Source organism: Phoca vitulina, unplaced genomic scaffold (genome assembly GCF_004348235.1).
Source record: "Phoca vitulina isolate PV1807 unplaced genomic scaffold, GSC_HSeal_1.0 scaffold7, whole genome shotgun sequence".
NCBI classification, from domain to species: domain Eukaryota; kingdom Metazoa; phylum Chordata; class Mammalia; order Carnivora; family Phocidae; genus Phoca; species Phoca vitulina.
Window position 1 is genome coordinate 31,322,653 of NW_022589710.1, and position 11,929 is coordinate 31,334,581.

Here is an 11,929-nt window from a genome sequence, read left to right on the forward strand (position 1 = left end):
AGGACTATTACTACTTCATCTGTGATTCTCTCAGCACAATCTTAGCTCCATACATACAGTAGGCTTGTAGGGATGTTTAGTTGGTGAGAAAAACTTTGGAAGAGTCCACTTTATGTCTCTGTGCCTCAGTCGCCTTGTCTGTCTCCCAGAATTACTGTCAGGATGAGGTAAGATGATGGGGAAAAGATTTTTGCAAAATTACAAATTGCTGTATAAATATGAGGCATTAACTATGAGAAATAGCATAACTTTGCAGTGATTGAATTTAATATGTTCCCTGAGACGTGTAAATTTCTTTGAGATCAAAAAAAAAAAAAAGTTATAGCTCTTGTTGCATCATTGAGCAATTTAGTCAGTAATTTAGTGCATATAATAGAAAATGAAGGTACATGTAAAACAGTTTTGTGACATGAGATAACAGAGAAAAGAAGAATATCTGGTATCAGTGTGGTTTTTGACAGGCAACTAACTAAAGGAATGGAATTTTTCTTAATAATTAGAGGAAGGTAACATTGAACTTTCATGGGTTGAAAATTAATTTTGCTCTTGGCCTTAGTTATACTTTATGTTAGTTTTTACTTTATTGATGAAGTAAGCTCTGATCTTGGATACTTTTCTTGGTTATTTTGTGTGCTCTGCATCATGACTTTGTAAAATGACAGAATATTTAAATAATGCTTATGTCCTATAGAGATCTTTTTTTTTAAAGCAGTTCTTATTGTGTCTTAATTTTAGTTTTTATCCTATCCTGACAGAGCTAACTTTCAAAAGGTCTTTTCTTATTTAAAATATTTATTCTATTCAAATTGACATAAAACTTGTTTTCTTATTTATTTATTTTTTAAAGATTTTATTTATTTGACAGAGAGAGACACAGCGAGAGAGGGAACACAAGCAGGGGGAGTGGGAGAGGGAGAAGCAGGCCTCCCGCAGAGCAGGGAGCCCGATGCGGGGCTCGATCCCAGGACCCTGAGATCATGACCTGAGCCGAAGGCAGACGCTTAACGACTGAGCCACCCAGGCGCCCCTTGTTTTCTTCTTTAAAAGATTATACTGTGGTATTATAGTTTGTGATGTTGCTATAATGTTGCCAAATCTTATTACCTGTCTCTCTTTTAGTAAAAAAAAATGAAATTGACACAAGTAACAAAAAGGAATAGTATAATATTAAGTCTTTGTAAGACTTCCTAATGTGAAAGGAATTTGGCTTTTACAAATATTCCGATCATCTTGGACAGCTGTGTTTGAGTCATCATTGAAATCTCCAAAACGGTCTACTTTTACTGTAGTCCCTGTAAAAATGTAATAGAGAATTCCACTTTATTACTGTGAAAACTACTTGAAAAATATGAAGGAGTTTTAGAAAAATTACTATGGCTCTTGACTCAGAGATCTCTTTAAGATTGTTAAAGATAATTTGTTTTTAAGATGCTTATTAGTCTTATGTATATAGAGTAAAGCCATAAAATCTGAAACAGGGATTTTTGTAGTCTTAAATAATACCAATTTGGCATTCTTCATATTCTTAGGTGGTGTGCTTTAAACTTAAAGAAGTGAATTAGGGTATAGGCAGATAGATTACATTTATGGTCAACTCTGGATTTCTTTTTAACATATTAATGAATTCTTCATCTCGGACTGTGTCTCCTCTGCCACAGCCTGTCTTCTTTATTATAAGCCTCCCACTACTCTCAATCTGTGGAGTGGAGATTTTTTTCTGTATTTGGCTAAGTGTAGTGATCATGAAGAAAAGTCTGTTTTACAGAGAAAAATACGTTCCAAATAGCTGTTTACTTGATGGTAATAGTAATGATAGTAGTGCTAGTTCTATACTAAATAGTACCATTTAGTGGTATTGGTAACTCTGAGTTTTCAAGTACTTACTCAGTGCTAAGCTCTGTTGTCAAACTCTTCACCAATGCTATTTTATCCTCATTACACTCTGCAAGGTAGGTACTAGTCACCCTTTTAACATGGAAGGACTGAAATGTTGAGTGGTGAAACAATTTGCTGAGGTCACACGGTCAGTAAGAGGGTAAGTCTGAGTTTCAGAGACTAGGCTCTGACCCCTACATGGTCTTACCTGGCATTTGGCATTTGTTTTTTGTTTTTTTAGATTTGTGTTTATTTGACAGAGAACACAAGCAGGGGGAATGGGAGAGGGAGAAGCAAGCTTCCTGCCAAGCAGGGAGCCCGATGCGGGGCTCGATCCCAAGACCCTGGGATCATGACCCAAGCCGAAGGCAGACACTCAACGACTGAGCCACCCAGGTGCCCTGGCATTTGTCATTCGTACCACAACTGTTGGCACTTGTGTATCGTCTTAGTCCATTCAGGCTACCATAACAAAATACTACCGGCTGGGTGGCTAATAACAGAAATTTTATTTCTCACAGTTCTGGAGAAATAAAATCAAATAGCCTCTTCCTGGTTCACAGCCATCGCCTTCTCACTGTGTCTTCACGTGGTGGAAGGGGCTAACAAGCTCTCTGAGGGACCTCTTTTATAAATCCCCTTCATGAGGGCTCCACTCTGATGACCTAAGCACCTCCCACAGGCCCCACTTCCTAACACTATCACATCAGGCATTCAGATTTCAAAATATGAATGCTGGGGAGGAGAACGTAAATATTCAGATCATAACATACTTTTAAAATGTCGTCCATAATTGTCTAGGGGTGGGAGTGGAAAGGAGGAAGTGTATTTTATCTCTAACAAGTTCTGAGCTCCGAGCTCCTTGAGAAAAGAAATGATCTCATATGCAATCCTTGTTTGGATCCCCTCCCCCCATATTAGTCAAGAAAGTTTAAAGCATATAAATACTCAGGATATGCTTGTTGAGCTGAATGCGTTTCTCCTTTTTTGCAGGGGGTAAAGCGGTACCACTTCTCACTTCGCAGATGTCACCCACCAAGATGTCTGTGACGCTGCCCTCAGTGACACTGGAGGATTGTTCTCAGTCTCTGAGCATTAGCCCTGTTCAGGGGGGCACAGAGTCCTCAGGAGCAGATACCTTCTGAAAGGGAAGTGAGAGCCAGCATAATAGTTGTGCCACTGGTTGTGAAGTCATTTTTCTCAAGCATAAAACCATGTCTCAAACTATTTGGGGTTTTGAGCATCTTCTGAAAAACAATTTCTAATTTTTTATTAAAGTAAAAAGCATAATTTGGGTAGGTAGGTAAACTTTTTAAATAAAATAATTTAAATACGAATCATCATGAGTCTGAATTATTTCTTAGAATCCTGAGGCAGCATGGAGTAGTGGAAAGGGCATGACTTTTGACATCTAAGAATGTATTCTACGGATATAATTATGGGTAGTTACGAAATGATGTTGCTCAAGGCTATTCATTCTGAATTTTTTTTTGTAACAGCAAATAATTGGCAACAATCTAACGCCTATCAATAAGGGACTGACTAAAAAAGTGATGGTAGGTCTGTACAATGGAATACTATGTAGTACAAACAAGAATTGTAAAATGTTTATGTTTTGATGTGGAATTGTCTCTGAGAAATACCGTTAATGTGAAAAAAAAACGTGTGCAAAATGGCTACCATTGTTTACAGTTGGGGGAGGAATCCAAATATGTGCTGTGTACACACACACACACACACACATATATTTGCTTATGGATGCATTAAATATCTTTGGAAGGATAAACAAGAAACTGCTAACTTGTCTCCGGGGAGGGAGACCGAGGGGCTAGGTGATAGGAGTTAAGGATGACTGAAGCCACTGTGTGTTTGAACTTCAGTTGTGACAGGAAAAAAATTATGAGTGAGGTTAATTTTTTTTTATACCTTACATATATACCTATTAAACCTTTATACTTTATAAACCTGTGAAATGTGGCTAGATTACCTTTCAAAGCATAAACACATAAAATTGAAAGAAAACAAAAGCGTAGCTTTGAAATTCTAGTTCCATTCTCTTGCTCTGTGATGGGGGCAGACAAGCCCCTTCTTCATGGCTGCCTGGGCAAATGGGTTTAATACTTGTTTTGCAGGATAATGGGGATTATCAATAATGTTGGGGGTGATGCTCGGCACAGTGCCTGGCACCAGATAAGAGCTCAGTAAATGGTGGGTGTCATTATCTTGAGGAATTGAAGCATCTTGCACTAGAGGGTAAGCACAGTGAGACGCAGGGTAGCCTACTATTAGCACACGCACCAAAAAAACATAAACAAAACCAAAAATGCTTCATCTCCCTGAACATATTTCCTGTCACAACTGAAGTTCAAACACACAGTAACTACGGTCATCCTTGACTTTTCTCAGCATTTTCCTGGGTTACTTAGTGGGTCTCAACCCTGGCTGCACACTAGAGCCTCCTCTGGGAGCTTTAAAAATGTTTCTGTTCTGTTCTCAGGGATGCTGACCTCATCGATCTGGGATAGGGCCTGGACGTTGGTATTAAAAAAGAAAAAAGACCTCCCCAGGTGGTTAAAATGTACATTCGAAGTTAAGAATTCCTCAAGAGCAGTGTAGAATTCCTTAAGCTTCTAGTAGGGCCCGCTGCCTGGGGAGTCTAGGAAGAGTCTGAGGATTTCTTCTCACTGATGACAGAAGCTGCAAGAACCTATGGAAGTGTGTCAGCCTTCTACACATATTTCTTCTTATGTCAGCTCCTCTAGCTTCTCAGATATTCCCTGACTGAAACACTTTAGGTTTCACTTTAGAACCTATTTTTCTTTGGTATTGCCTTTCGGACAGTTCTTGTAATAGTTCCCATTAAACAAGTAGAAGAAAAATGCTATTCTCTGTATCATACTTGGTATTTGATGTTCATCTACAAATCTCTAGATCGGGTGAACGCTGCTTCATTTTAAACATGACCCCATGGTTTCTCATTTTCACAGCTGCTGCTTTCTGAGAAGGATATTTCTTAATTTTAGCAAAAGTATTTTTTAAAGGTGTTGGTAGTTTCTCCCCTGTAACTGTAGGAAACTCACCTTTTCTAATGTTAGGGTAGAAGTATAATCTTTGATTTATTCCACTCCTTGTTTACTTGAACTTTTCTGGACAAAAAAAAGTTTTGTGTCTGCTCATCAGTATTTTGTTTTATGGGATTTCTGGCCAGGGTTACTCCTATACATATATTCCCCTGCCAACCACCTCAAATCCTTTTGGAATAAACTGTGTGTGTAAAGTAAATTAAATGGCATTTTTGATGTTACAGTCTTTAAAAAAAACTTCATTTTATAATTTCCAACTTCTAGAATGAACTACTTAAGAAACATGCTACTAAAAGGCAGACTCTGTCAAGATCAAGGCTGTGAATATTGCTGGGCTTACATGCCTTAACACCAGGATAGCAGGCATTCAAAATGTTCCCTTGGTATAAATCCCAAAGTAAGTTTGCTTTTTGTGCACATTAATAGAATCTTACATGAATGTTTTCATTTTTAAAAGATGATTAGGTCAGTGTATTTCTCATCCCTTGCCTATTCCTGGTCTCTTAATTTTGCTTTTTAAATGCTAAACATATATTTGGATCAGTTTTATTGCTTTTCTATTTAAAAACTCAAAACATTTTTCTGTAAAATAAATAGAATAGTTAGTTCATGGTGGATTACCACCCCTAATCCAAGAATAACTCTGTAGTTGAAACATTTTTATCTTTTAAAAAATGCCCTGATGCTATGGCATTTCCTTATAGTTGAGTAACGAAAAATAGTGGATAGCTGAATCCTTAGTGTTTCTGTGATGTTGCTGAGAAATCCCACTGAAGTACCCTTTTCTACCATATGTCCATATGTGTACCTGTTTAACAAAAATTAACTGTGAAGAACATTGGGCATGCAGTATGGTGTAGATACTTATGGGCCAGGCTGGGTAGCCTTGTCAGGATATTATCCCTCCCTTTGGTCATCTGCCTCTCTTGGGGTACGAAGGTTAAACAAAAGGAATTCTGTCTCTTCCTACTATAGAATCATCATTTGGTCATCAAACATCAGTTGCACTGTAGTTTTATTTATTTTTTATTTTTGTTAAAGATTTTATTTATTTGTTTATTTATTTGACAGAGAGAGCACAAGCAGGGGGAGCAGGAGAGGGAGAAGCAGGCTCCCTGCTGAGCAGGGAGCCCGATGCAGGACTCGATCCCAGGACCCTGAGATCATGACCTGAGCTGAAGGCAGACGCTTAACCGTCTGAGCCACCCAGGCGCCCTGCAGTGTAGTTTTAAAGACTATCTTAAAAAATGCATTGGAGAAAAAGAAAGGATTATTGTCATGAGAAATCCCATCATTATAGTTTAGAAAAGTTCAGAATGCCAGGTTTTTATTTGACCTAGCCCATGCTGGAAGAATAGATTTCCAACTCTCAGACTGTCAAACCTTTGAGAATAATCAGCCTTTGTATTTTTTAAAGACATTTTTTCCTTCTTGTCCTGAAGTGTTTACCTAGAAACAATAGGAAATATTAGCCAGAGTACTGATGCCCCCTTGTGAGGCCAATAAATATTGTAAAACTATGTGATGGTCCATTAATTGCCAAGGGAGCGAGCAAATCAAAGCTCTTTTGCTGGGTCTCTTTGATGTAAATGGTCTCATTTATAATCTCAGTCATAGTGAGGGATAAGTTCCTGATACATCTCTTGAATTCAGGGGCCCCAAACCAAAGTAAAAGCCCCTCAAGAAATCAATAGACTCCTCTAACTTCTGGGAGGTCACTCTGAGACCTCTGCAGAGACCAAGATGGTGGGGATTAAACAGGATTTAAAATCTTCACAGTAGCTAGTAAAAAATCCCAAGAACAGGCCTGGTGCTACATAATTGATATGATCTATAGTTAGGGTTGAAAGTGTATGTCTTTCTCCCTGAATTATTAGGACAATGATAACTATTTCAGTTGACATTTTGTAGCATACTTTTCCTGAACAAGGATGTTTTTCTTTTCTATTTTTCACAAGGTATTACTTTAGGAGTAAGTATGTAAGTTGTAATATAGGAGGTATTTTCTACCATTGAGATAGTTGCAGGGGATTTCTCAGTAAGCTTGCTTTGTATGTTTATTTCCTTTGGTCATTTTCTCCAATAGTTGCATGGGTTCTGAAAGTACCATTGACACCCAGGATTATTTTAAGAGGTGATTGGGTTGATTTTGCTCTTTGGATAAGATAACTGGCTGTGTGTAATTCTATGTAACAACCATCTGAGTGTCTGGGTCTAGAAATATTTGCTGTATGTTCTAAAGTATAAAGGACATGTTCAGATCATATCCTTGATGGGGTTGTTTGCTAGCACTAAGCAGAGGTGTTCCCATGATTTGAGTGACCTTTGGAGTTCCAAATGGGTAACAGGTTCAACAAGAGGTCAGTTTAGCAGAGGAGGTCATGGTCTGATCATTCTTCGAAACAAAGAAAAGGAAATGTTTCAGAAAAGGGAGGGGGAAAATGAAGGAAGGTAGAGTCCTAGAGAAGTAGAAAAGGAAAGCAGTAGCCCATCGTTACACATTAACAATCTTAGAAGGAAGTCAGTTTGAGTGGACAAAACAAAAAGTTCTGTCAGGTTTCATTGTCTTGGGTGGAGTTTGCACTTCCAAAGTTGCTGCTGGATCTGAAGGTCTCGGGTAAGCTGTTTGGGACTTGAAGCCATCTGCTTGGCAAGGTTTTTGGTTAGCCTCAACTCGCAGTCACTCATATGGGAGTGGAAGTCCATTGATCTGAGTTGGACGTTCATTTTCATTATGGCATATTAAACCCTGGGTGGACTGTTCTGTTGTCAAGAGGACCTAAAATGCTTCCTTCTGTTAACATTCTAAAGCATTTTTGCATCCGTATTAGTGTTTGCAAAACAAACCACAGTAAACCTAGGTGGCTTAAAGCAACTATTTATTTGTTCATAATTCTGTGGATGAGCAATTTGGTTGAGCCCAGCTGGGACACATTGGTCCTGCTCCTCTTGATGTTGTCTGGCCTTGCACATGCATTTACAGTCTGTTGGTAGCTGAGGGCCTCATTCTCGCGTCTGGTGGCTGCCGGCTGTTGGCAGGACCACACAGGGATCTGGGCCATGTGTCCCAGCGTACAGCAGGCTAGCCTGAGCTCGTGCACACGATGCTGGTGTGAGGGTTCCTAAGAGCAAGAGGGCAAGCTCTGATGACAAGACATTTTCAAGCCTTTCTTTGTATCAAGTTGTTAATGCCTTCTTGGCCAAAGCAAATCACATGTCGGAGCCCAGATTCAGCAAATCACACGTCTGAGCCCAGACTCAGGGAGTAGAGAAATAGACTGTCTCTCTCGCTAGGAAGATCTCCACAGTCACATGTAAAGGAGCATGCATGTGGGATGGGAAGAATTTGTGGCCATTTTTGTAACTTAACACACATTGATATCTTCTAGCAGACCTGGCCCCTGTGCTAGAAGTTGTATAAAGATTTGGATGATGTCCCTCTCAAAAAAGTGACTTGAATATGTTGAAGGTAAGATAATATTCTAGATAAGCTTCTGACAATATTTAGCTAGGTCTGCATACAACCAAGTACAGTAACTGGTGGAGTTCTTCTCAATGACTGAGGGCATCTTGTCCTAGGGAGAAAATTTGTTTGAGTTCTGAGAAGGTGATTGTGTGGCCATTAACACTAGTGACAAAACAGTAGGCTAAGGCAGATTACGGATTTTTGATAGTTTAGAACTGGCGTTAGCAAAGTGTGTCAGGAATGGGCCAGATAGTTAATATTATATAGGCTTTGCAGGCCACATGTAGTCTCTGTCACATAGCCCATGTTCTATTTTCTTCTTTGTTTTTTTAATAAACTTTTAAAATATGCGAGAACTTTTCGTCCCCCGTCATGGACCATATGAAAACAGTACGCAGGCCAGATTTATTCCATGGTTTGTAGTTTGCCAATCCCATATTGGGACAAGTTTTAGCTTCAATATCTCATTTGTTCTTTCTATCATTCCTGAATGGAGAGTGAAGTTTTTGTGTTAGGAGAGATATCTTGCAGAGTTTTTGTATAACTGTTACAGTGAAATGAGTTCCTCACACACTGGATAGGAAGTAGGAATTCCCTGGGTTGGGAACACAAAGTCTAGCAATGTTTTCCTTCTGTCACATCAGTAACTTTTCAAGGAATGGGTTTTATCCACCCTGAAAACTTACAGACTATTGATGATCTATATTTATAGCCTAAAGACCGGGGTAGTTGTATAAAATCCATTTATAAATGCTCACGGGGTCTTGAGAAGGAGTTTCTATATTTTGTTTTGCCTTTTCAGGCTTACCCGGGTTATATTAGTTATAGGTAAGACATGATTCTACCAATTCCTGGTTAAATTTTGAAAAACACATTTTGTTATTTATTTACTATGGAACTTAATTGTTTTCATTATGCAAACAATCATGGGGGCAATTTCATTAGCATCCATGGGATGGATTGTGGTACTCCTGAGCAGCGGCCCGGAGATTGTCAGAACCTGTCTTTATGGAGAATATGTCTTTGTAATTGCCAATATTGCTTTTCAGAAGGTTGGGTTGATTGTTATGAGTCAATTATACCCGGTCTAAAATGAGCCAGTTTTCTTTCCAAGTTTGGTGGGGATAGATACCAGTTTGGTGGAACTTCTAGTTGGGTTAATAAAAGCTGCTTATTTAGCATGAGAATTAATAAGGGCGTTTGTTAGTTTCTGGGGTAATAGGTTGTCTATGGGTGTCTCCCTTGACGATGCATTTTTTAATATTGAATAGGTTTTAATGAATCTTTAATATCTTTACCACTTTTGATCAGGGTAGCTTAAGGAGTAAAAACATATACCTTGTTTCCATAACATCCTGAAGTTATCAGTAATTCAAAATTCATATTTATTAATCTGTAATGTTTACCATTTCTTCTTTTGCCAGAGTGCAAAATCAGTCCGAGTAATTAGTTCATCCTCTTGGGCAGATTGAACATTAAGCAAGGGAGCAGGTTTGGTAGCTGCATTTTCAGTGGTGACAGTGTGCCCTGCACAGGAAATGCCTTTGTCATTTTTAAGATAAGAGCCATCTACAAATAGTATTAAATCAGGATTGACTAAGATTTGACCTGGCCACTCTATGTGTATAGTTCTTACTTTTTATTACAGTATATAATTTATAAAGAAAAGTACTAGTTGTGAGAGCTCAGTTAATTTTCGTGTATGTGTATATCCCTATGTAACTACCTCGGCATAGAGACAGAGCATTTCCCAGCACCTCAGAAGGTTCCTTTCTGCCCCCTTCCCAGTCAAAACACATGCCTCTTTGGGGCGCCTGGGTGGCTCAGTGCGTTAAGCGTCTGCCTTCAGCTCAGGTCATGATCCCGGGGTCCTTGGATTGAGCCCCGCATTGGGGTCCCTGCTCCACGGGAAGCCTGCTTCTCCCTCTCCCACTCCCCCTGCTTGTGTTCCCTCTCTCGCTGTGTCTCTCTCTGTCAAAATAAATAAATAAAATCTTAAAAAAAAAAAAAACCACACCCCTCCTCATCCAGAGGTAACCACCATTCTGATTTTTATCACCATCAGTTAGCTTTGCTTGTTCTTGAATATAAGTGGAATCATACAGTATATATACTCACTTCTTATTGGCTTCTTTTGTGCAGTATAATGTCTATGAGATTCATACATGTTTTTGCATATATCAATAGTTTGTTCAATTTTTTATCGCCATGTGGCATTCTGTTGTATAAATATTCCACAGTCTATTTATTCATTCTACTGTTGATGGACATTTGGGTTGTGGCCACTCTTTGCTATGATTAGAGCTGCTTTGAATATTATTGTATATTCTGGTGGACAGATGCACTAATTTCTTTGGGGTATATTTCTGGGTAATAGGGTAGGCATATGTTTAGCTTTAGTAGGACCTAGGCATTCTTTATGCTGAAGGTACCACTTAAAGTGATGGATTTGTACTCATCTAGAGGGGGTGGGATTAAAATGTGAATGATGTTAAATTGAAGTGTGCAAAGTAGACAATAGAAGGATTTCAAAATCAGTATGACATAATCAGCTGACGGAGAAAAGCTGAGTGTTGCCTAGAAGTATCAGGCATTGTTTGGCATGTGGAATGCAGAGTTAGTGCAGAAGTAGGCATTAATCAGCCAAGTGCAGAAGTTTGTTTTAAAGATTTATTTATTTGAGAGAGAGCACGCGCATTGTGAGCAGGGGGAGGTGCGGAGGAAGATGAAGAGAGAGAATATCAAACCAGAGCTGGACGCAGGACTCAATTCCACACCCTGAGATCATGATCTGAGCTGAAACCAAGAATCGGACACCCAGCCAACTGAGCCACCCAGGTGCCCCTGGAAGTTTTGATCAGTTAGTTGGCCAGTGCTGCCCCCATATGCAGGCAGGGTGGGTATGTTGTAGTTACCAAATCAAGAGATTTGTTCAGAGAGGTAATAAACTTCTGGTGTGAACCTCTGCTCAATTAACACTCCCTGTCAGGTAGTCTTGTCTTTCCTGAATAATTGAAGAGAAAGGGGGACAGTTAGGAATATGCAAAGTATAGAGGTCTACTTTAACATCCCTTGGGAGTGCTTCTGGACTCATGTCAGCTCTTGCACAGGCAATCCTGAAAATTCTCTCAGTTGTCTTTGAGTTGGGGCCTTGAGTATAATGGAATAGTTTTTATTTTGGAAGACAGAGAGTGTCTACCTATGAACAGACCATGACCAAAATTATTTACTTTCAAATTTTGTAGTTATTGCATAGTTTGTAGTTATAAATTTCCGATTATGTAGACCAAAATAATGTCTAGTTGTAACTTTATGTCCCTTTTCTGCTGGTTTTATTAAGAGATATTTGAAGTCATCCTGTGAACAACTTAGATCAGGAGAAAACAGCAATTCATATCTACCAGTTGTATTAGAGTGGATCCTCATGGAAAACTCAAATCATTAAGATGATTTATTTGGACACTGAGAAAAATATGAGGGTAATTCTATAAGTCTTCAAGTCCCA

At 38.9% G+C, this 11,929-nt stretch overlaps 1 protein-coding gene across 5 annotated transcripts in view; it reads left to right on the forward strand.

Moving 5' to 3' along the window:
- Window positions 1-5,365, forward strand: part of KIAA0586 (KIAA0586 ortholog) — a 108,350-nt gene extending 102,985 nt beyond the window's left edge. For all 5 annotated transcript variants that reach the window (XM_032405207.1, XM_032405206.1, XM_032405209.1 and 2 more), the window contains one exon: window positions 2,869-5,365. In XM_032405207.1, the coding sequence (XP_032261098.1) occupies window positions 2,869-3,020 (152 nt within the window). In that variant the 3' untranslated portion in view covers window positions 3,021-5,365. The remainder of the gene's footprint in view (window positions 1-2,868) is intronic.
- The last annotated feature ends 6,564 nt before the right edge of the window (window positions 5,366-11,929 follow it).